The sequence below is a fragment of the Gymnoscopelus microlampas genome, assembly GCF_963454915.1.
Source record: "Gymnoscopelus microlampas genome assembly, chromosome: 11".
NCBI classification, from domain to species: Eukaryota; Metazoa; Chordata; class Actinopteri; order Myctophiformes; family Myctophidae; genus Gymnoscopelus; species Gymnoscopelus microlampas.
In genome coordinates this window covers 42,714,984-42,741,532 of record NC_139948.1, presented here as the reverse complement: position 1 = coordinate 42,741,532, position 26,549 = coordinate 42,714,984, and the positions used below count along the sequence as shown (strand labels likewise).

The 26,549-nt window shown below is 42.2% G+C and overlaps 1 protein-coding gene across 1 annotated transcript in view; it reads left to right on the top strand.

Moving 5' to 3' along the window:
• Positions 1–1,994: 1,994 nt before the first annotated feature.
• LOC311056133 (multidrug resistance-associated protein 1-like) overlaps positions 1,995–26,549 on the top strand; it is a 59,041-nt gene continuing 34,486 nt past the window's right edge. The window contains exons 1-5 of the mRNA XM_084072531.1: positions 1,995–2,370; positions 11,690–11,866; positions 13,331–13,456; positions 15,191–15,328; positions 24,345–24,470. Coding sequence (XP_083928657.1) covers positions 2,329–2,370; positions 11,690–11,866; positions 13,331–13,456; positions 15,191–15,328; positions 24,345–24,470 — 609 coding nt within the window. The 5' untranslated portion in view covers positions 1,995–2,328. The remainder of the gene's footprint in view (positions 2,371–11,689; positions 11,867–13,330; positions 13,457–15,190; positions 15,329–24,344; positions 24,471–26,549) is intronic.

Sequence of the window (26,549 nt, the reverse complement as noted above, 5' to 3'; positions counted from 1 at the left end):
CTTGTACATCTGCTATTTTTGAGAATGTTTGAAAAATCTTCAAAGTGTTTGAAAGATCCTGAATAATTTTGATATTTTTGTTTACACAATAATTCTCTTCTGGGGGTCCTGGCACAAACATTTTCAGATGCGGGCCCGGTCCGCAGCCAAATACATATCATTTTGTGGGGTCCTTGGAAGTTTGAGAACTACTGATTTAGAGGGCATTTGTAGACTCGGCCTCAGGTCTTAATGGGTTAAAAATAAAGGAATCTACATGGATTGTCAGTGTTCCTCCAGCAAAGGATTCAAGCAGTGCTGTGTGATTTTGAAATCTCTGTTTGGGAACTATGTCATCATGAGAGATGTTCATATTGGACAGCTAAGCTTATTTGACTGCGGGTGTTTTCAGAGCTCTCTAAGCTAAACAAAATGGGTGGTTTCAGTCGGTGCAGCCAGAGAGAAATTGGTTTCTGGAGGCTGTAATTATTTCGTGTGGTGCGTGTGGTGAAGGTTGTCGTGCTTTCTCAACTTCTGTTATGATGGTGGGCAAAGCTCCGGGGAATAATGCCTTAAACTGCATGCACACTTTGCACAGCTCAGTTGCATTGTGTAATATAGGCTTATATGATTGCGTATTGATTGATTGACTGATTGATTGATTGATTGACTGCCTTTTATTGAGTGTTATCTCGAAAACTGCAAAACATGAACCGGGTAAAAATGTGTTTGTTAGTCATTTAAACGTTTTGTTTCCACTGTGCATTCTGGTGGCTAATCAAGAAAGGTTTGCACTTCTGACTCGAGGCTTATCAAAGAGTGCTTTATTCACTAGTGAAAAAAAACCTTTTTTTTTCACTATGTAAATATAGATCCGTCTGCTGGCGTTTTCTGTTTATACAGGACTTTTCTGGTGGCTGAAATAATTAGTGTGCTCAGTGCAAATCATCACAATGTTCTATAGGTTCAGGGGTCTCCTCCAACTGTGTTTTATATGTTATAAGTCCACATCTATTCCAGTACAAATACCTCAAAATTGTACTTAAGTAAATGTACTTAGTTACTTTACACCACTGGTGTGAGGGCAATGCACGTCTCACTGTCAGCTGTCCTCCTGTCTGTCTGTCTCTCCTGTGTCTCTGTGAGAGAGCAATGCTGTCTCCCTCTCTGCTCTCCTCTCTGTCTGAATGAGAGAGAGAGAGAGAGAGACACACACACACTTGGTGGTGTGGTGACCACAGCACGTGGGTGAGAGAGGAGGGGAGAAAAAGAATGGAGGGAGGGAGGGATTGAGGGAGAGCAGACAGAGGAGGGGAAAAGAAAGAGGCAAAAACAAGAGTGAAGTTCTCTGTGTTGACTCCCACCTATGAGGAGAGAGTGTGCAGCCGAGCAGAGATCCCTCAAATACAGAACACTGTCTGTCTGTCTCAGAGCCCGACTCAGCTGGATTGTGCGACTGTGAGATCTTGCTACCAGAATTAGGCAGTGTGTGTGTGTGTGTGTGTGTGTGTGTGTGTGTGTGTGTGTGTGAGAGAGAGTGTGAGTGAGTGAGTGAGTGAGTGAGTGAGTGAGTGAGTGAGTGAGTGAGTGAGTGAGTGAGTGAGTGTGTGTGTGTGTGTGTGTGTGTGTGTGTGTGTGTGAGAGTGAGAGCTTGTGAGTGAGTGAGTGAGTGAGTGTGTGTGTGTGTGTGTGTGTGTGTGTGTGTGTGTGTGTGTGTGTGTGTGTGTGTGTGTGTGTGTGTGTGTGTGTGTGTGTGTGTGTGTGTGTGTGTGTGTGTGTGTGTGTGTGTGTGTGTGTGTGTGTGTGTGTGTGCACACCCATTCAAGATGCTGGCTCAGCATGATGTGTAGACCATTGAAAAAGAAGAAAAAAGAAGAAAAGACAAAAAACAAGAGAGCAAAGGAGGTGTCTCACAAATACACCGCAAATATACACTGGTTGAAAGGAGTGTTTGAAAAGCTCTACGCCATTCAAGAAGTCAGCACACACACACACACACACACACACACAGCAAGCCATCCAACCTGCTTCTGTGAAGCTGTGCTTCTAAAGAACATGTGTGTGCTGCAGCTCTTCACATAGAAACACAGGGACGGTGCAAGAGACGAAGGAGAGAAGGATCATCAAACCTGCTGCTGGGACTGTCTGGAACCAAAGAGGGATTTATACAAACTTGAGAGCAAACCCGCTGGTTTGTTCGGAATTTATCCCAAGGAAGAAGACAGGATTTTTCTTTTCTTTGGTTTAGTTTTTTTCGTTTTTTCCCCCTGAAAGAGGGGAGGAAGGAGAGGGTAGTAGGGGTATAGAGGTGGAGGAAGAAGAGGTGGAGGAGGAGGTGGTGGACGAGGAATGGATGACCTCTGCAGCCTGAGTGGCCTGGATCCTCTCTGGGTGAGTTAGTACAACATGACCCTGTGCTTATACAGTAAGATCGCATCTGCGTCATTTTAAGATTTCTTTAGCTATTCAAAAATAGCAGATACAGTATACAAGGAAAAATCGTGGACATTTTTTGCAAATCTTTGAATATATATGTTTTAAAGCGAACATTTTTAACTCTCATCTGTGCTTCTGGGGGGCCCCTGGAACAAAGCATTTTGAGATGGGGGGTTCCGCGGCCAAATACGTATAATTTTGGGGTCCTTGACATGGAAAAGTTGGAGCACCGCTGATATAGCAACATGAAGCAAAACTTTGAGTTACAAATGTTCGCTTTAAAAATATATATATTGAAAGATTTGCACAAAATAGCAGACCTACATTTTTGTTTTTGAATAGCCAAAGAAATCTAAAATGACACAGATTGAATGGATTAATGCTGTCCATTTGGTTCCATTTGTATACACACTCTGAGTTACGTACCCTTAAGGGTCCATTCGGAGTTGAACTGTTGTTGTACTGTGTATGACAGGCTGTGGATACGCTGCAGTATCCGTATCTATAGGTATATAATCAGATTGGTCATATCAGATCTATATGTTATGGGGGGTGGCAGCAGTAGCTCAGGAGCGGCCGTCTTGGAATCGAAAGGTTCCCGGTCCGATGCCCCGGCTCCTCCTAGCTGCGCGTCAAAGTGTCCATGAGCAAGACCTAATGGCTCACAATGAGCAGGTTGGTGCCTTAATTGGCATGGTTTCCTCCCCCGTCGGCGTGTGAATGCAAATAGGTGAATGTAATGCACTTTGTAAAGTGCTTTGGAGAATGGCACTTTATAAATGCACCATTAACCATGTAAGTGTGTTCTGTCTTCATGCATGGATGCAAAGCCAGGCATGGAAATTAACCTTCTGAGGCCTCAATGTGTACAGGCTCTGGGGAGGAAGACGGGATAAAGTGTCATGTACAGTAAAGCCTTTCTGTCCGGCGCTCCAAATGCCTTGACTTGACAGAAGTTTTGAGATGATTTTCACAGAGAGAGCGAGAGAGCGTGAGAGAGAGAGAGAGAGAGAGAGAGAGAGGCAGACACCAGCTTCTGTATATTTATGGTCTGTTGCCCCATTTACATTGTGTGTGATGTGAATGATGCTTCTACTATAATAGCAGAAAAAATGTGTGTGTGGGTGTGTGCGCTCACACGGTCGTGTGTGGTCGTGTTGTGCTGAGTGATTCTGGGAAGTGTTATTTGAATTTGACAGTGAGCATGGTCCTAATACCTGAGTCACCACAGAATCATCTCATGATTCATAGACTCCTGGCTCTGTCCTTCATAACTCTCTCTCTGTACTTTTCTTTCTTTCTTTTTTTCATTCTTTCTTTCTTTCTTTCTGTCTACAAGACACTCCCCGAAAGTTTGCACTAGAGTGGTTGTTGTTCACATTAAGCTTCAGGAGGTCATAACACATAATGACACAAACAAACATACACACAGAAAGCAGCATGCGAGTGAGCAATTAATGATCGACTCATCTGTAGGTTAAATAGTAGTTGGCCTCACTCGTCTGTCTCTGTTTAGCCCCAGGTAACCTGGCAGTAGACAGATTGAACCTGCAATGTCTGCTAATGAACCATTTATACTTAATAGTCGTATGACAAAAAGTGAAAATAGCCAAACACAAGCTCACATCGTGTACAAATGTATAAATACAAATAAATAAATACATAAATATTTTCTTTCAAATGGTTTGAATGTTTCCGTCTATAATGACCTGCCCAAAATAGAGATACTGTACATGTGGTTAACCTACCTGGCTGCCACAGAGGGTGGGTTTCTTAGAAAACCAATTTACATTTAACACACACACGCACGCATGCTCATTCAGCTCCTGTTGAACAAATGTGAAGGATGTTGAAGTCTGTTTTCCGTCTTGTACAGCACACGTTGCGGTCAGCTAATCATGTGACCATGTGTCTCTACACATTTCCATTGATTTGTTTACAGAAATTCATCTGTCTCTAAAAGCATTAAGTAAATACAGGGACTGGCCTGTCCAACTTGGCACCTTCCGAAACAACATTACCAAGTCCATTTTCCAAAGAGAAAAAGTATTACATAAGCAGCTAGGGCAGAATGAATAAAACACCCTCCAAATAAAACCATTTCTCAGAGTTAGATAATCATATCACATATCAAACTCTTTTTCTCAGTGGTGACCTGCTGTTCAGCATCAGAACTGACAATTACTCAATGTAGGAATATAAATTAATCTGTGATTCACATTACAGTACCACACTATAAACTATACAGCAGCATCTTGATTTACTTGTAAGTTCCAGTTCCTGGATGAGATAATTTGTTCTGTTCCATGTATTGATGTTAGGAATAAGTAGCAAGTAGGTGACAATTGTGACACTGCTACCTTCATAATGGTTGCTATCTCCATTCAGCACCTCGGTGCTAGTATGCCCCATTGTACATCATGTACACTAACTGTCAGGGGCGGATTAACCTTTGCGGCGCGGAAAATTGTCACTTCGCCAGCGTGTGCTGCCGACGCGTTTCACTGCTTTAGCGCTCCTTCAGCTGCCATTGCTTCAAAATGTGGATGCTCTTTTGGCGATAGTTGAGTCTTCTTTCACTTTTGCCCTGTCGTTTGGTGCCCCCCAAGGTTGGTGTGCCCTGTGTCCTTGCATTAAGCCGGCACTGGTAACTGTTGATGTGTAGCATGCCTCACTTTATATCTTCATATCTCTATCTCTATCATAGCGCGTCACTTCGTGCCGCCCTACGAGCTTGTAAATCTGCTATTTCTTTTTTAATCTTGAAAATGTGTGCAAATCTTTGAATATATATTATATATTTTGGGGGTCCTTGACATGAAAAAGTTTGAGCACCACTGATATAGCAACATACGTTTTTCAGAAAACTGTAAGGATTTAGAAGACATTTCCAGAATCAGCCTCAGGTCGTAATGGGTTAAAGCATCCCCATAGCCATAACTCAAATAGTGTTTAAATTGGTGTTTAGCTTGGTGGCAGGGGAGTTACTGTAGCTAGACCCCCTTGTTATTCTTGAAAAGTAAACGTCTGGAAAGCATTGCAATCTAAAGAGGTTGTCTTTGAACTGACCTGCCCTTTGCTGAATCAGTTCAATGTGTGTGTAATGTGTATAGCCTGGCAAATGGTTTAGTTTGAGTTCAAATCATTTTACAGCAGGCTCACTTCTCTCCAAGAGATACTGTAGCTAAAGCACTTCAGCATACAGTATACAGTGGCTAAGCTGTAAGTTGAGGGTGGAAGAGAGAGACCATTTGGATCAGAGACCCACTGGCACTGTGTTGCAAACAAATAACTTTATATGAATAAATATTGTGTTATTTGATAATTGTCTCCGCGAGGCCGAAGGCATGTCCGGCCGTGTGTGTGTGTGTGTGTGTGTGTGTGTGTGTGTGTGTGTGTGTGTGTCTGTCCGTCCGTCCCGCTGTGGACAGCTAATCTCCGGCACCGTTGGCATGATCGCAGCAAAACTGTGCACACACACTCCCTGGATGCCCACATTTTTCACATGGGTCTGTTATAGCGCCACCAGGAGGCCGATTTTTACAAAACACATTTCTTGACAGTACTCCTACAGATTTTGTCCAAACTTCACGCAAATCCTTACACAGTATCTCTATAGTCATTAAACACAACTAGTCTTTCAGATTTTTTATATTCCATCCTGATTGGCTAAGATTTGCTTCCAAAGTTTGCAGAAATGCTCTGTTTTGAACAAAATGCTTCAAATCATGAACACAGCCTGCGATTTCCGTGAAATTTGACACACACATTCTCACTAGTAGGCCGAGGAAGAAATGCCACTTGAAAATGTTCAAATCAGCCTCATGGTGGCGCTATAACAGGACGATTCGTGTTTTTAGCAATAACTGCACCGATCTGTGTAAAAGTATGCACACTCCCTAGAGACTCCCTAGAAACTGTGCACACACACTCCCTGGATGGCAATTTAGAACCTCTGCCCCAATTTTTTCACATGGGCCTGTTATAGCGCCACCAGGAGGCCGACTTATGTAAAATATTATTTTGTTTATATTACTCTTTCAGATTGTATCCAAATTTCACGCACATCGGTACACATGATCTCTATAGTCACATATCTCTATAGCACATCCGCACTACGTTGAGGAACAAATGCCACCTTTTAACATTGCCCTATTATAGCGCCACCAGGAGTCCAATTTTTTTGCAAAACCATTTTTTTAAATATTACTCCCACACATTTTGTCCAAACATTATGTAAATTGGTATACATTATCTCTATAGTCAAGTGATCAAGACGGATCCGTCCGATTTTTCATATTCCATCCTGATTGGCGAATTCCGAACATTGCTGGCCCACAATAACCTACTTGACGTGACCGGTTCCGAGGAGCACTTCTTCTAGTTTGTAATGTAAGTACTTGGGATCGACTGTATCAGACCTATAAGGCAATCATTCTTAACCTTTTTAATTTCAAGGACCCCCAGTTTCATATGCATTAGGCCACAGACACCCACGCTTGACACTATTCTTTTTAATCTCTGAGTCCCCAATCCTATACTGTAAAAATCCTCTGTGACCCCATCCTACCCTGTAAAGATCCTCTGAGACCCCATCCTACGGTGGAAAAATCCTCTGAGACCCATTCTACGCTGTAAATTGTTTTCATTCATTTAACTCGTTTCATCAATTTAACGTTTGGACTCCTGGTGGTCCCCAGACCCGGTGTTGAAAACCAGTGCTGTAAGATTTGGAGGTCTGACTCTGCATTGGAAGATGGGGTGAGCCGGTTGACGGGAGAACATCTGGGTACTGTTGATGAAAGCAGTATTGTGACTGTAGTTTGTAAAGCTGAAAGTTGAAATAAACTTCTTTAGTTTTACAGCAAGACAGAAATTCACACGCGCACGTGCACACATACCCACGCGTGTGTGCGCAGAAACCCCCCCCCCCACACACACACACACACACACACACACACACACACACACACACACACACACATCCCTCCGAGCCAAGGACCTTGGTCTATGACCAAGCTAAACAATGTTCAATTCTACAAAAAAAAGAGAAAAAAAAGAAAGTAGTAGTATGTCTCTCTCTCTCTGTCTCTCTGTCTCTCTGTCTCACACACACACACACACACACACACACACACACACACACACACACACACACACACACACACACACACACACACACACAGACCAAGACATACACCCGCTTTGGCCCATGGGATTTCATATACAGGACCACACACACACACACACACACACACACACACACACACACACACACACACACACACACACACACACACACACACACACACACACACACACACACACACACACACACACACACACACCCACACCCACAAACATCAACATTAGGTTGTAAGTGGTTACTATATTGACATCCATCTACAGTATATAAACCATGTGTGTGGGGTGTGAAGTTCTACATACAATAATAGCAAAATTGCTGCTGGGTGAATATGCCAATAACCGTTTATTCGTCAAAATACGTCCCGGATTGCAGCTGTAAAAGTGACTGATCTGTCATGCCTTCTAATAGCAATTACAGTATTCTATTAAAGGTGATGTAAGTGCTATTTCTTTAAGTCCCAACCTGAACATTTATTTTCTGTTTATTAAAGAGCTGGAGAGATGGTATCCCAACCCGAACATTTGTTTTGTTTATTAAAAAAGACGGGGAGACCCACAAACAGACAATATCACGGCTGCCGAGGGCAATTGTTTTTTGAAAAGTAGAGGAGGAATCTGCAGGACCGTGTCACTGATGCGATGTTTGCCGAGAACGACAGTTGATCGTCCAGGGTCACACCCAGATTCTTCGCAGTCCGAGTTGACGTCACGACAGCATTATAAATGGTGATGTCTCGGGGCTGTCCGCACGAGACATGTTTGATTTAACACCTAAAGAAAGGTCTCTAACAAATCAGGCCTCCTATTGGCTCAGTTAATTAAGCCACAGATATTATCACATGGTCCTACTTTCCAACCAGGGTTTATGATCTCTGTTGTGGTTTAAAAAAAAGAAAATCATTTCTACCATATTTTTGTTCAGGTTCAGAGGGAGCAAGTTTAAGAGGTTGTCAGAGGTACTGATAAACCTTCGCAGTGACATACCTTTTAGTGTTTTGAGTGGATGAAACATGGAGTGCAGCCTGTTTGTTTGAGTTTGTCTGTGAAACTTAGCTATTTATGTTGGCAGAGCTAATAGCCTTGAGCTGTTTCTGACATGTTACACATGTTTTTTGACAGGAAATATGTTGCAAATGGCAGAGAATACCTAGCCTAGATGATGCTATGAATGAATGTTAAACCACCTTTGATAATATGATATTACGAATAAGACAGTGAAAATAGTTGCAGTTAGTGCCTCCTGTCTGAGTAGATTTACAATTAATGGTGGCCATAACATTTCCAGTAAGTCCAGTTTTATGTCTACAGTATGTTAAAAAATAAATAGCATACTGTGCAATATTTGTCTCTGAGATGTAGTGTAATAGTAGAAGTAAAAGTATAGAAATTTGGAAATACTCCAGTAAAGTAAAAGTACCTCAAAATTGTACTTAAGTAGAGTACAGGTACTTAGTTACTTTCCACCACTGCGATTTACAGGTCAGCAGGTTCACAAAGTGTGTCAATGTTTAAACAAAACAAAAAAATCCCCCTTTTTCCACTTTGTCTCACGTACCATGTAGTTCCTCCACGACTCTCGTCATGTATTCCTAAACACCTCAAAAGAAGCCAAGCTTGTGTGAATGAAAACCTTCATATCACAGCCCTGCAAAGCTGCAGGGTAATCTGAACCGATCAGAATCACGATGAAAGGCCCTGAACCCAACATGCTGTTTCAATCCCTTCACCCTATAACCAAACGCTTTGATCAGCGACCACGGAGAGCCTGCGGTTGGTTTGGAAAAGGGCAAACGTGATTAAAATCACACTAAACACGGGCTTTGCGAGGCATTTGTTTAAAAAAAAAAAAAAAGTATTCTATCTGACCTTTTAATTAACAGTGTTGTTTTCTGTAAACTGACAGTAAAAAGTTTGCTTGCACATCAGGGTTTGTGCTCTCATCGAACTTTGCTGTGGGTTCTGTGTTGTTTCATACCAGTGATACCACGGGAGTATATGCACACACACAGACGCACACGCACACGCACGCACACGCACACGCACACGCACACGCACACGCACACACACACACACACACACACACACACACACACACACACACGCACTAAAACAGAATCTTTTCCATCTGCACATGACTCACCAGTGCATTGGGGTTCTTTAACATATAAGGCTTCTTTTACTTCTTTTGACATCTCTTAAGGACATAATTAGTGATGTGGGTGTCAAAGTGATGTGGGTGTCAAAAGCTGTTTTGTCCGTTACGAACAACATCAACGTTTTGGTCCTTTTCCAAACCAAGAGCAAAAACAAACAAACAAACAAACAAAAAAATGGAAATGTGAGTGAAATCAAACTAGTTTGGACCCTTGTCTCTTGTACCTGAGATGAAAACTTTGGCATCAGTCACCTGTGACATCAGTCGTTTATGACATATCTATGTACAGTATGTCATAGATCATGTTGAAGCCAAGGAGATTAGACAGACAGACAGACAGACAGACAGACAGACAGACAGACCCTCTTATAGACAGCTAGATTCCTACGGAGCAGAAAACAGAAACAGAAAAAAGTTATTTGGACCAAATTCAGTTACAGTAGCTTTATGAATTGCCGTCTGTTCTATAAAGTGCTGCAAACACTATTGATTGCAAATGTAAAATTATAAATGAATTTACTATATATATATATATATAGTACAACAGCATCAAATAGTGATGACTATCCATGTTGTTCAGTGCTGCTGACCTCATACAGCCACTCTTATCAGTCATCATCCGTTGACCGTTGTTGACCCAGCTGGCCAGACCTTTCATCTCAAATTTACAGTGATGTAAAGGCTACTTTCAAAAGTGGTACAACGTTTTCGGCCACAGTTGGCCTTCACCTGATGAAGGCCAACTGTGGCCGAAACGTTGTACCATCACTCAATTGAGTGACTACGCTGGTCATCAAATGATTGGCTCTGGAATGCGACACAAATAAAATCTCCATGAATTCAAGGCTTCATGGGGTGTGTAATTGATAGAAAATATTTTTTTTTGGGGTGAACTACTCCTTTAAATCCTTTGTTGACCAGGGGGGTCAAGAGGGTGTATGTTCATCCTCCTCCTTTTTTCCTTCTACACCAAATCCCTGCCGAAAATAGTTCACAATACACACACACACACACACACACACCTATTTCACCTATTTTTGCGGTATGTTCGTCGATCATAACATGCCCAGAATAGGGAGGCTAAATTTGATCAGGGTGGTGGGGGGGGGGGGGGGGATTTGCTGTTGTATTTCAATGAACTTTGTGCATCGTAAGCATGTCAGGGATAAGTCACTATTAACGTCTTATGTCAGACCTGTGTTTGACCTCAGAAAACTTAGAGTGTGGGCTAGGTTAATCAGAAACCACGGGAGAGGCGGTTTACACAAGGCTCCAGAGAGTATGAGTCCTCTCCTGATAGTTAGGTCAATGACTGTTTGTATTGACTCAGCAGATCCATCATAGACCCTTCTCCTACAAATGAATGTTTATGTAAAGATTACAAGGTGGAGTATAGGGTGCAAATACACTATACTACAGTATCCCAAACCTAGTTTTAAATTACATCAGGTATAGTAGCTAGTATATGACCTGTGTATCCACAGATAAATCCAATATAACATTTAGAATTCAGGCATTATTTGGCAGATGCTCTTATTCAGAGCAACAAAGTGCAAGAGTAAGTGGCATGAACCCAAGTCAACCAACGACAGGTTAAATGGTCAAGTAAATAGGCTGCAAACAACATTTAGAGCTATACAAAGAAACTAGGATACCAGGTAAAACATCAATATTAGCTTCTGTCCAAACTACATGCTCTAAAAATAACACTGCCTACTTAGCCTTTGTGGACATGACATTATGTACATCTGCATAACCAGCATGTATCAGAAATCTAATCAAAAGACATCAAAAGGGACAAAAACATATCAATAAGGTATATTCCATGGTGTGAAATAGAGTCAACAGCTGAGTGTTCTTCTCGTTAACCAAATAGCTGTAGTCGTTTTGTGTGTCAAAGATTTATAAAGACATGCTTCTTACTATGTTAGGTTGTCTTATTTGGTATGTTTTGTCCCATTTGTCTTGCAGGATTGGAACCTAACATGGTACACTCCCCACCCAGACCTGACCCAGTGCTTCCAGCACACGGTGCTGGTGTGGTTCCCCTGCATCTACCTGTGGGTGTGTGCCCCGCTGTACCTGGTCTACCTGTGGTTTACGGATCAGGGCCGCATCGGCCTCTCCAGCCTCTGCTGTGCTAAGACGGTGAGTGGATGTTTGTTTGAGGGGGGATTGCCGGGATTCCCGAGGGGGCTATTTTAGGGTTCGGACTTAAAACCCTATAATTACGTCGACCAGAGTCCCCCAGGGCTCTCGGGCCTGTCCTGTTTTCACTCTACGCTAAATATCCTTGCCCGAAAATAGCCCATCTGCAAGCTCACAACACGCTGTTTTGTGACACGTTGTGAGCTTGTAGATCTGCTATCTTCGCTGAGTGTTCGCCCAAGAATAGGGACGCTGTAGGGTTCAAGTGGTTAAGTGTTAGCGTTGGGGTTAGAATTAGGATTAGGCTAATGTAAGGGTATGGGCTAGGCACATAAGGTTAGGCCTTAAGGGATCAGAGAATATATGCAGTCAATGGAGGGTGCTCACAAATATAGTAAAACTAATTTGTATTTGGCAACGGCATTAAAATAAACAAATGACCCGTTTGGTACAGAGCTAGGGCCATGAAGGTTATCCATGTGACGCAGCACCTTCACCTTGATACCGTGTTTTAAATGACCATCATCAAGCGAGCGAGAAAAAAAAAAAACACATGTTCTCTATCTTGGGTTTCAGCCTCTCTCCTCAGGCTGACATTATTTAAATGATACAAGCGCTTATTTATTATTTTAAGTTCAGGAAGGCAAGCCTGTATAAGCTTCAGGTTGCTTATAATGATTGCATGTGTATACTATTGAGAAAAACAAAGTGGCGCAGTGCAAGTGAGTTGTTCAGCAATGTGGGAGTCAACACTTTTCATGCCCTATTGACAAACCTGATGTACAAATGTATGTGTCGACTGAACAAGTCTCAGAATTCTATTATTATGCTGCTGTCTAACCCCAGCCTCAGTGTTACACAATATCGGTCTACTTTCTGGAAACACTGGTATGATTGTCTCTTGTAAAAGCTGATGTTTTATGGTATAGGGGTGTTCTTTCTGTACTGTTATATGTATAGTGTTTTATGTTGTTTGTTTTTAATGGACCCCTGAGTCTACACAAATTAATCTGATTGATTGATTGATATTCCCCTTTGCATCCAATTCCTCTACATGTCATCAGTTAATGTTTACAGCAGGGAGTGACTGTGTTAGCATCACATTGTGTTAGTCTAGTATTCTTAGTATTCTGTCTAATGTTGATATTATGTTGCTTGTGTCATTGAGTTTGTTCTGCAATACCTTACATCTTCAGCTTTGTTTACTTCGTTTGTCCAGTTCTAACATTTTAGCAGTGGAACAGCAACAGTTCTTGGGCCTTGCTCAACAAGAGTACCTAACAAAAAACATGTGTATCTATCTTTTGATGTGGGAGGAAACCCACCGGGATACTGGGAGAACATTTAAACACTTAAGGCCTCTGTCACAGTTTTGGGCATGTCATTATATGTCAAAATAAAAAAATAGCAACGTTTTGAATAAAAAGAGTGGTTAGAGTGTGATGTGATGTCTTCTCTCCGTAGCTCCTGGGACTATGCCTGGCATCCTTTGGCCTGCTGGAGGTGTTGTACCTGCTTTTGAAGAGAACCGAGGAGATCCATAAGCACATGGTGTTCCTGCTCAGCCCTGTCATACGCAGCCTCACCATGGTACGTTCACCGTGTCATACGCATCCTCGCCATGGTACGTTCACCCTGTCATACACAGCCTCACCATGGTACGTTCACCATGTCATACGCATCCTCGCCATGGTACGTTCACCCTGTCATACACAGCCTCACCATGGTACGTTCACCATGTCATACACAGCCTCACCATGGTACGTTCACCATGTCATACGCAGCCTCACCATGGTACGTTCACCCTGTCATACACAGCCTCACCATGGTACGTTCACCATGTCATACGCATCCTCGCCATGGTACGTTCACCCTGTCATACACAGCCTCACCATGGTACGTTCACCATGTCATACACAGCCTCACCATGGTACGTTCACCATGTCATACGCAGCCTCACCATGGTACGTTCACCCTGTCATACACAGCCTCACCATGGTACGTTCACCATGTCATACGCAGCCTCACCATGGTACGTTCACCCTGTCATACACAGCCTCACCACGGTACGTTCACCCTGTCATACACAGCCTCACCACGGTACGTTCACCGTGTCATACGCATCCTCGCCATGGTACGTTCACCCTGTCATACACAGCCTCACCATGGTACGTTCACCGTGTCAGTCATACACAGCCTCACCACGGTACGTTCACCGTGTCATACACAGCCTCGCCATGGTACGTTCACCCTGTCATACGCAGCCTCACCACGGTACGTTCACCGTGTCATACACAGCCTCACCATGGTACTGTACGTTCACCCTGTCATACGCAGCCTCACCATGGTACGTTCACCCTGTCATATGCAGCCTCACCATGGTACGTTCACCGTGTCATACACAGCCTCACCATGGTACGTTCACCGTGTCATACACATCCTCGCCATCATGGTACGTTCACCTGCACCACCGATGACGGCACCGAACGCCTTCGTGTGAAATTAGACACATTTCGAATGACTATAATGAGCCCAAAGTCTGCTGCCCAGTGCATGAAGGATGTATGAATGTGGGCCTTGCTTTCACTTCTTGTAGACAATACAGATGGCAGCCAAAATCGTAATTAAGAACCAGACATATTCTTTCGGGTTTAACACACTCGTGCAGAATGCCAACTCATGTGGTGTTAAAACTACACAGCCTGCATTCTGATCCGCTCACTCGCCATGTCATAAACATGGGTTGCATGGCTTGCAGCTAAAAGAGAGAACAAAAAAAAAACCTTCTAAACCAACGTGTCCACAACACATACATGTTGGCCTGCAGTATGTCTGTCTAGCACCCACAGAAATATAAACACCAGAGACTGTGAAATGCCCCCGAGCTGTGGTTGGGTGCAGACACCACAGTGTACCCCAATGGCACTTACATGGCTTTTTAAGGCTCGCTCAGTGACAAGATAGCTCAACGAAATGTACATGACCCTGACCAGATAAGCCACCTCAGCAATCATCCTGAAATAGACAAACTCCTCTCCTCTCCTCTCCTCTCCTCACCTATTCAAACAGGACTTTATATAGCCCTTTATGATTACAGATTTTGTGTTGCAACATAATCCTGTATTGATTTCTTGTCTTCTTATTTTATTGTCTCCGCCAGGCCGAAGGCATGGTTTTAGTTATTTTTTTAGTTAGTTTTCTAGTTATTGACATGTTTTACTTTTATTGTTGTGAAGCACCTACTTTGTGACTCTGATGTCTGTGAAAGGTGCTCTACAAATACATATTCCTCTCCTCTCCTCTCCTCTCCTCTCCTCTCCTCAGATCCTGGCGGTGTGTGTGATCCACCTGGAGAGGGTGAAGGGATGTCGTTCCTCCATCCTTCTCTTCCTGTTCTGGACTCTGGCCGTGGTGTGTTCCATTGTTCCCCTCAGGGCCAATATCCAGCAGATCATTGAAGAGGTAGGAGGCAGCGGATGCTTTTCAACACATTACTAGAAGAAAAAAAACCCCATATGGGTAACCGGAGTCCCTCAGGGCTCAATACTAGTGTAATTTCTGTTTGCTGTTATTGTGGGGAAAGTTTAGCTGAAAATAGCAATACCGATGCTGGGGGTTTAGTGGTTAGACTATTGAATTATCCATCCAGTCCATGGGGTAAATTGCTCTTTTTCTGACTGACCGATCACTCAAAGAAAATCAATATACTTAACATACTGTAGGCTACTTCTCTTCATCAGAGAAAGAAAGAGAAAGCAGTCATCAACTTCATTCAGACACAAAAACCCCAAAAGCTTTAATTTCCCGATACAGAGACAGTCTAGGAGCTCCCGTAGCGAAAAATAAGTATAAAGTCGCACATTTGTCTGCCCGATGCGGGGCCTGTATGTGTGTATACATCTTTTTTTGACCATGGAATGCAGCCTCAACTGATGGCGCGTTCACATTCCTGCCTCCACGGGGTGTCGATCCCTCTCTCACATTATCGCTCACTCACACACGGCAATCACCGTCTGGGTTGCTCCACGCAAAATAAGCAGCTGTGGAATGTGACGGTTAAACGACTATGTATGATTGTCATGTCACCTTCGCAGGGAGTCTGAGCTATGTTTAATATCCGTCGTACGTGTGAGTATGTGCCTTCGTATAGCAGCACGGTTATTCTAGGCTTTGGTTTTGGGTGATGACGGTGGCAAAGTGATTTTTGTTGTCGTGTTTTTTTTTAAACAGCAACATAAGCGCGTGGGCTCAGAGTCAGACACATTCTTTTTAAGCAATAAGCAATTACAGTGCCTCCAGAATGCACGCACATGCTGCACACAGCATGCTTCCAGAATAGAGGACTAATCATGACATTTTTGTTTGTGTCTTGTCCATAGTCTTTAACCCATTCAATCCGGGAACGTATGCTGTGTCATTTTCGGTTTTTTAGCTATAACCATTATTCTTATACTTTGGCTATTCAAACATAGCAGATCTACAAGCTCGTAGCCCGGCACAAGTGCCGCGCTACAAGCTTGTAGATCTGCTATTTTCGTGAAAAATCGTGAAAAGTTTTGCAGATCTTTGAATATATGTGTTTTTAAAGCGAACGTTTTTAAGTCAAATCCTGGAACAACATTTTGAATATATATATATATTGTTTTGCAGATCTACCAGAGTTTGTATATCTGCTATTTTTTGAATAGCCAAAGAAATCTTAAAATGACACGGATGCTTTCTAAACTAAACTTTCACGCTAAAATTTTAGTCTGACATGCACTGCTTGTAGGGTATTAATAGAGCAATTTTAGATCAAATAAACAATGTAGGCCTAGTGACATCACTTATGCTGTAGATATGTGGTTCTCAAACATTTTCATGTTAAGGATCCCCGCATTGATTTGTTTTGCCAGGAACCCCATAAGAAAAGGTTGGTCAAATTGTTTATTATTATTATTGTTATTATTATTATTATTATTTATTTCCCCAGAGCACACAGTGCTCACAATGTGACAGGCTGTGAGCTGGGGACCCCCTGGAACCCCCTCAAAGACCCCTGGGGGTCCCTGGACCCCACTTTGAGAACTACTGATGTAGATGTAGTTCAGTACATATTCTACTCAGTGTGCCTTGTTGGCATGGCAAGTATTGCCAAAGAATCAAAGCATTTAGAAGCATACACGTAATCATAAAATATTAAATAAACGAAATAGTCAAGCTGTGTCTTCAAGTTAAATACACAGTCATGACATACGTATATAAACACGCGACTAAACATGTCATGCACACGCAAGCATGCACGCACGCACGCATGCACACACACACACACACACACACACACACACACACACACACACACACACACACACACACACACAGGTCAGCTAGGCCAGTTGTGGATGGACGGTATATGTTTAAAAAGTGTGACCAAAATGTGGTTGAACTAAGTAAACATCGGTTCATGTTTACTGTATGTGATGGAAGTCTATATTTATAATGGCCTATATATTTTACTGTGTGGATTTGGAGAATCTCCTCTCCTCTCCTCTCCTCTCCTCTCCTCTCCTCTCCTCTCCTCTCCTCTCCTCTCCTCTGTCCTTCATCTCTCCTTTTTACTATCACTGTGTATCACAGCCACTCAGCCAGTGAAATAGATGCATATATGACAGCATGTACAGCTGCGTTATTTTCTGTGTGTGTGCGTGTGCGTGTGCATGTGCGTGTGTGTGTGTGTGGGTGTGCGTGCGCGTGGGTGCACATGTGTTCATTTATCCATAATGTAACGATAGTCGGTAGTATACAAGCCAAATGGAACCAAATGGATCCCGGCGTAAGGGAACCAAAAGGGTTACATTTCTACCCTCTCAGAGTTTGATTAACACTGAGGATTTCCGCGGCTACACTTCTAGGAAGCTGTGTGAGTCCTAGCTATATGGAAAGTGTTAGTTTGACCAAAGTGTTGGTTCACAGCTGTGCCCCATGGGAAACAAAAACCCAGGTATGAAGGTCGAGAAGAAGTGTATTAGTCACACGGCCTCCACCCAGAGTTCTGTGTGTGTGTGTGTGTGTGTTTGTGTGCACACGTGTGTGTGTGTGTGTGTGTGTGTGTGTGTGTGTTTGCGCGGCTCCCTCCACCTCCCAGAAGTCTGGAAGACACTGAGGTTGGGAATTTTGCGGTGATGCTGTGGTCGTCACGCTTAGCTGGGCCGGTTTGGACCACTGTCGGTTAAAGGTTGAAGCGCGCTGCAAAACAAAGTGACAAACACACTCCACGAATGCATCTTGGATGGAGCCTCAGAACCCCATGGGGGGGGATTCTGCTCGTGCTCGCCCCTGGGAAGGAAAGCGGAGAGGGAGAACGTGGGTGTGTGTGTGTGTGTGTGTGTGTGTGTGTGTGTGTGTGTGTGTGTGTGTGTGTAAAGGCCATAGATAAGGAACAGCTCTCAACAAACAAGATTTTTTTCACTACTCATACAGGTACACAAGTAGTGACAAGGCGTGCAGATAGTGTGAGATGCAGTGTTGCCAGATTTTGCGAGAGAAATATGCAACCAGGTCTGTGAAAACAAGCCCAAAAGAAGGGACTATTGGCCACATGAGCACTTTAAACCTATACGCATCGGCTACTTGAAAATAGCCGATCTACAAGCTCACAACGCTCTATTTTCAAAAGGTCTTGAAATAAAATGTGGAATATTTGGAGGATTTTTTAAACATTCTAATAACACAAATCTGGTATAGGGGTCCATGGCACAAAACGTTTTCAGATGGGGGTTAGGGACAAATACATATTCATTTGGGGATCCGACATGAACATATTTGAAAACCACTTGTTTAAATAATAATTACACCATGTGGAACCAAGCCCAAATAAGCGACTACACTTTAGAAACAAGCTAAAAAAAACGCAACCTGTCTATACCAATATTTACAAGCAACTTTACAGAAAAACAAGCCCAAAGTCGCGTATAATAAGCTGACATGGCAACACTGGTGAGATCTGCAAAATACTGTGCAACATCAAATCAAATAACAATAATAAAAACTAAGATAAGAACCCTCTTGAAAGGTTTTTATAGCAGGAGTAGCAAGTTAACAACTTCAGCACAACACAATCAAGGAAGAAAATTGTGTGTGTGTGTGTGTGTGTGTGTGTGTGTGTGTGTGTGTGTGTGTGTGTGTGTGTGTGTTTGTGTGTGTGTGTGTGTGTGTGTGTGTGTGTGTGTGTGTGTGTGTGTGTGTGTGTGTGTGTGTGTGTGTGTGTGTGTGTGTGTGTGTGTGTGTGTGTGTGTGTGTGTGTGTGTGTGCCCGTGTGCGTGTGCGTGTGCGTGTGCGTGTGTGTGCGTGCGTGCATGCGTATACTGTATCATAGGAGCAAGATACCTTGTATTACTGTAGCAGCTGTAGTAACATCAACATAACATTAAAACGAACATGCAAAATAAGGCATGACCATGTGTACCGATACCCAGTGGTGGAAAGTAACTAAGCACATTTACTCAAGTGCTTCACTTAAGTAGAGTTTTAAGGTATGTCTTACTTAACTGGAGTACTTCCAATTTTCAATAATTTTACTTCTACTCCACTACACTTCAAAGGCAAATATTGTAATTTTACTCCACTACAATTATTTTTCAGTTACTAGTTACTTTGTAGATTTTGATTATTATTACATAACCACTTCAGACCTATATATATCTACTTTGGCAATTTGAAAATAGCTGATCTACAACCTCACAACGTGTCGCTTTGCAACGCGTTCAAGTACATTATGATGCCAATACCTTTGTAGTCAAAAGACAATTTGAATATCGAACTTGCACTTTTAACAGACTATTTACAATAGGGTATTGATACTTTTACTTAAGTAAAACATGTGAGTACTTCTTCCACCACTGCCAATACCTTGTGTATACACATACAGCACGCTACGTTGTGCTGAAATTGAGTGGGGGGGGGGGGGGGGGGTCCTAGCTGTTTTTTACTATTTGTCATACGGAAGTATGGGATTAAGTGGTAAGAAAATGCTCTCTTTTTTGTGTGCAAATTAAACCTTGACCATAGGCACATCAAGCTTATTGAAATGTTAAGTTACATTTTCTTGCAGCTATATAATTATACACATGATATATAATTATAACCCCCACAATAATCATATGGGGACTGCCACCCTGACAAGCACTTGGAATTGTGGGAGTTCTGGCATTAAATTTAGTTTGACTGGATTCCACAGATAAATACTGTGAAAATAGCCGATCTACAAGCGTAGACTGTAGATCTCTCGCTTTGCGAGGCGTCGTGAGCTTGTAGCAGGGCTGTGGGGTCGCCAGGATGCTTGAGTTGGACACGGAGAGATGAGGAGAGGAGGAGTTAAGGAGGAGAGGAGAGGAGAGGAGAAAAAACCTGTGGCTGTGGTACTCCGGAAACTCCTGTGGCTCCACAGGGGAATCCCTGGATAAGGATGTGCAACAGATGAAATAATGCTGTCGACATCTCTTTTCCTTTCTCAGTTTCTCTCCATCTCTCGCTTTCATGCTCTGTTCGACACTGTAAAATCCTTGTGTTACTTTAACCCTGACAGGTCCATTTGGTTACATTTGTACCTTCTCAGAGATACAGAAGATCAATTAAAACCAGTGGGTTAAATCCAGAGTGCATTTGTATGTTAACATTTGTTAAATTGACAGTCCAGAATGATTTACTGCAGTATTGTGGTTCTCAAAAAGTGGGGTCTGGGAACCCCCAAGGGGTCCTTGAGGGGGTTCCAGGGGTCCCCCGGCAGAAATGGTTAATATAGCATGAAAATAGGTTCAACCACTTCAACCCTATATTTTATACTTTGACTATTCGAAAATAGTGGAAAGTGAAACAAAGTTAAACAACGTTTGTGAGTCTGTAGTTATTCTAAAAAATTGCAAGAAGTTGTGAACAAAATTTGAATAATTTCGATTTTTTTTAACGGCACGAATCTTCTCTTATGGGGCTCCCTGGCACAACATATGTTCAGATGGGGTGGGGTTAATCTCATATCAGTACATATCAATTTGGCGGTCCTTGACATGAAAAATGTTTGAGAACCACTGTACATTTCCCATTGGTCTGTTATTGCCTTATTCTTTCTTATGGTGAATAAACATTCTCCTGTATTTGCGCCCTGCCCTTCCTGAGCAGTAAAAACCCTGTGGGTTTGAGTGGGATGTTGCGGTACAGACTTGTTTATCTTCTATCGTTCTCAGCGTTCCCTTCATTGTTATTGGGTTTTTTATGAATCACAAGAACGGTGCAGAGCCTCAGTGCACTGTGGGCTGTAATTTAACAGTGTTGGTTGGATTTACTGTGTTGTTTATCCGTGTATTCCCTCTCTTTTCAAAGTCATGAATGAAAGAGGGAACCTGCATCAAAACAATGCGACATTATGAGATAACGGTTTTATGGCAGCAGCCAGCGGTGGGAAGCAAGCGCTAAAGAAGGACGGATATTTCAGCAGGACTAAAAACGGAATACCTGGGATCTCTAAAACGGAATAAACCAGGGGTTAATCCCAAACCTTTGCAGCTTGAGAAATGTTTTAGAAAGAGAGGTTAAAAAACATGATATTTTACTGATTTCAGTCTTATGTTTGAATCGTTTGGGTGGAGAGACCAGGTCCCTGGTTATATGTGTCTCTAAAGATTGTGGGAGAAACCAAGACTCCCAAACATATTCGATTTGATTTCCTGTATCTGTGTCACATGAGTTTAGGACACCAGTCTCTTAATTTTCCGATGGAGCAGTGACCACCATGACCGATCGATCGTTTTGCCCTATAGTCACTGAAGAATTGAACCCATTCTTCACAAGCAACATGTGTTCTCAACATTCTGACATTCAAATTGACTTTTTCAGACAGACAAATCAGGAGGAAATTATCTTTGTTGGAGACCTGTCTTCGACCTGTCTTCAACTTCAAATGTTGTAACTCCAAGAGTGTTGAAACTCCAAGAGTGTTGTACAAGATCGTTGTATAGGAACAGAACCCAATGGACTCTTACGGATCCATTTGGTTCCATTTGTACACTCTCTGAGTTAAATTAACACTGAGGATGTTTCTGTGTAGCCAGGCATTGCATTCAGAATGATGCAGTTAGTAATGTGAAGGGATTAGGTATAAGGTATCCAAAAAACAGCAGGACATGTACGGTCTTGCTTGGTCCTCCTCACTCTTGGACCTCTACAGGATTTTGCATGTTGTTTGAGCTATTAAAAATATGAATATAGATTTACATAAACGTATATAGGTTCATGGATGTAAACCAGTGGTTCTCAATTGTTTTTGGCCTGTAAATAACCTTTTCATCCACGGCACCCCTGATTTACATTGTTACTTTATATGTAGCACCTTATTAATATTATATTACGGTACATAAATACTGTATGTAAATCTTTCCTCCTAAGATACAGTATGAGGAAAACTTGAGAGAATATCCATTTAACTTTTTGAAACCTAGCATCCCTGTTCTGGGGGAACATATTGCCAAAAAATAGCAGATCTACAAGTTTGTGGATCTGCTATTTTTTGGTAAAGAAATTGGTCTAGATAAAAAAGAACACACCAAGTACAGTGCAACTCAGGTCCTTTTGTATTAACTATAGAGGGTCTAAGTGGTTAACGTGAAGTGATATTGATCAATTCCTATTATCAAAGTATTCTGCGGCACCCCCCTTGACTTGCGTCACAGCACCCGCTTTGAGAAACCCTGATGTACAGTATACACGTGTACATAAACAATCTATCACCAGTAGTGTGGGTAAAAAATGAAGCGTCAAGCCACATTGTATACTGTGTATTTCAACTCCCACACCCAGACCCTCCACAAAGCAGCATCAGTAATCTACAGTATGAGACAATTACTGTCTGTCAAGCGTATAATTAGCGTCTGTGAAGGAAAACTGCTAAGAAATGAAGAGGAAAAGAAAAATGTCAACGCGACATTATGTCAACGCAGCGGTGTGCCTGTGTGTCATCGAGTTCATCCCGTGCTTGTTTATTTGAAAGCTGAACAAATACGTCAAGACATATCAGATAAGTCTGTGATTTTCAGATGTGTTTGTGTCCAAGGCACAATCTCAAGGCACACCTGTATTCACAGCAAGAAAAATGCTGTACTTTTGACTCCACTATAGGAAGGGGAAAAGTGTATTGTGAATTAACCACTTAAGCCCTATTTCAAATATAGATTACGTGATACCTAATGCCATGCCTATGGACTATAATGCCATATCCAAAATATGGACACCAGGTTCAAAGTGGTTAAAATATGTTTTTTCAGGCTATAGAATTTGTCTCTTTTTTGGGAAATGAATGTGCACAAAATACCGATATAGATATATATTTTTGTACATGTCAAATTTCAGGACTATTTGAGTATTCGGCCTGTTTTCCTTGTTCTTTCTATCTATCTCTATTCTTCTTCCCTTTCCTGAAACTAAATGATGGGAACTAGTAAAATTATTTCACCCATTTCTTCAAACCTGTGATGTGACAATAACCCATTTTAGATTTGAACCACTTTAACCATTATTTTATACTTAACCATTATCATAGAAGATCTACAAGCTCATAGCGCAAAGTTTGAGAACCACTGATATAGCAACATACGTTTTTCAGAAAACTGTTTTTGATTTAGAGGACATTTTTAGAATCGGCCTCAGGTCTAAATGGGATAATGTGTGATCGTCACAAAATCCCCAAGAAACACCTGGACTTGTCTCACGGGCCGAGGCACACACCAGCGTGCCTCGGCACACCGTTTGGTAAGTGCTGTGATGATAAGTGACCTCACTGGGACAGACGCAACTCGCGTTGTTGCTCACAAAAAAGTATAATCATTCTTGTGTTTGAATACTTGGCCTGTGGCTGTCTGCCCTTTCTGCCACAAATTACATTGTCTCATGTGACATCCCCCACCCATCTGGCACCTATGTGGGCTCAAAGAAATGGCAGAAAGATTGCCTTCAAATACTATTTGGTCCAAGTATGATTACTGTTCTCTTTACCTATTCGGGAACTAAAACACAGCTTTGCTCCATCACCGCCGGGAGTAGAAAAAATCTTTAAGTAGCTGAATCTTCATAATAAATGCGTCATACGGTAGAAAGTGGTGTTTCCCCCGTCATTTTATTTTTCACAGAAGTGCTGGTTAGGGGTAATTTTGATTTAGGTTCCATGACTCTCCATCATTTTGGTCCAATTTTAGGTGCTGGCTGCAGACTTAAAGTCCTATTTAGATATTACATCATGATTAAAGCAGCAGTTTTGAACTTTCGGCCAAAACCTCGATCGCAGCGTCTTCGGGGTGGAAATTGTGTTGAAAAACAACATTCAGTTCTCTTTTAATGTCTTGTTTTCTCTGGCGAAGCTGTCCGTTTTCTGGTCTCATTGGCCTAAGCCTGCTAAGTGCAAACAGTGACATGTGGTCTCTGAAGCTGTTTTATGCGTGTCATGTGTTTCTTCTAGGGGTTTTCCACGGACGCCATGCGCTTCGTGGCCTTCTTCGTCTACTTCTCCCTCCAGCTCGCGCAGCTCGTCCTCAGCTGCTTCTCGGACCGAAGGCCCATCGCAGCCAAACGGGCTTACGTCAAGGTACAGTATAGTTATACATGCAGGGGGCGTAACCTTGCAACACAACCGGTTATGCTTAATTCATATGTCGGCGCCAGTGGTGGACACTAATGAAGTACATTTACTTGAGTACTGTACAATTTGTTTTAACTTTACTTATTAGTATTTGTATTTTTGGATACTTATGATTACATTACGTTTTCAAAGACAAATATTGTACTTTGGAAAGGAAAAAGTACACTGTAACTTTCCTCATATACCCCTGATTTGAACCCGGTTTCTTGCGCAAGTGCTGCATTTTTTGGACCAATGAGCTAATAGAGCCTGCCTGCTCAGGGGATAAATTGAATCTTGACCCTCAGGTCAAACTTAGTGTCAGATCCTGTGTCTAGGTCAGACATGACCTTTGACACCATCTAAATGTCTCAATAGAATAGCAGGGAGACACAATACAATCAACCCAATTGCATAGGTTATATTGTATTAACATACTCTACCATACAGATTGGACATAATTCCATTTTATTCATAACAAAAGAAGTTACATAGTGCCGCTTTAAGCCCTATTTCAAATAAAGTGAAAATAGACGTGCGACACATTGTGAGCTTATACTGTAGATCTGCTATTTTCACTATTATTGTTTTTTTTTTATTCTTTTACTTAAGAACAAAATGTGAGTACTTTTTTCCACCACTGATTATGCATCTGTGTTTTATGCACTTGGAAAGCAGGGACGGAAAGTAACGTTCAGTTATTATTACAGTTATTATAAGTTAATGAGAAGCTTTTTTTATGTGCTTGTGATTTACAGAGTACAGTACATTCTAGTTCAACTTTCCCTTTGTATTCAACTATTTTTAAAAATGCAAGAATTAAAGAGTAGCCTACAGTTAAGCAATTATGACATAATCAGGATATGATAATTCACTTTGCTTCTGACCTCTTTTCCCTCTTAAGGCAGTCTTTGAGAAAGCTTTCACATAATGGAAAGATGATCACCGCTCTGAGAGCATCAATGAGCTGGTGAGGGATTTGCGAGGGTGTGTTCAGATTGAGGTCAGGAGGCTACAGTATGCCACACTGCTCCTTTAATGGTGACTGACCATATAGTTACTGAATAACTGTTACAGCACAGTAGTCCTCAAACGACTGCAGTTGGTTAGAGAGGTAGAGAGGTAGTCTGGAAATCAGAAGGTTTGACCCTCGCCTCGGTCTATGGTCTTGAGCAGGGGTCTTCAACAGGGGGTCCGGGACCCCTAGGGGGTCCTGAGAGCTACTACAAGGGGTCCGCTAAATATTTGTGTGATATGATTTTTTATTTTACCTTAACCACTTGAACCCTAGCATCTCTTTTCTGCAGGAGACCTTGAGCCTAAAATAGCAGATCTACAAGCTCACAACGCCTCGCGCTGCGAGGCGTTGTGAGCTTGTAGATCGGCTATTTTTGGCAAAGAGGTATAGTTGTAGAGGGAAAAACAGAGCAGGCCAAGTAAACAAAAACATTTTAATCTGAAACACAATTTGATTCAATATAGAGGGGGTCCCTGCTTCATTTCTCTCTCAGCTAGGGGGGTCCTTGGCCTGAAAACGTTGAAGACCCCTGGTGTTGAGCAACACATTATACATTGATGGCGATAGCATTATGGTGGCTCAGAGTCTCTGCCTGATGACCACTGATGACCAAAACCCTAATATCTCCCCTGTGTAACAAAAAGTTCCCTTTAGTCTAGTGGACACCATGTTGGCTCTCCATGCGGGATAAACCAGGGTTCACATCCCAGATGTTACACTCTCGCTCAATGAAACATTTGTTACATGATGATGCCGTCGCAGGAAAGAGTTTTGGTTCTTCTTGTGTTCACAATAATGATTGTATTATTTTCTGAACATTGTCTATTTACCTTATTCCCACTAGGGGTGGGGAGCCCCATATCAATGGGTTTCCTGTTTACCATGTGTTGCCATGTCTGCTTATAATAAGGGACTTTGGGCTTGTTTTTAAAGTGTAGTTGCTTATTTGGGCGTGCTTTTACAAGATTTGTGTTGTTAAAATGTTTCCCAAAACACTTAAAAAAAAAAGAAGGTGTCTACAAGCTCAC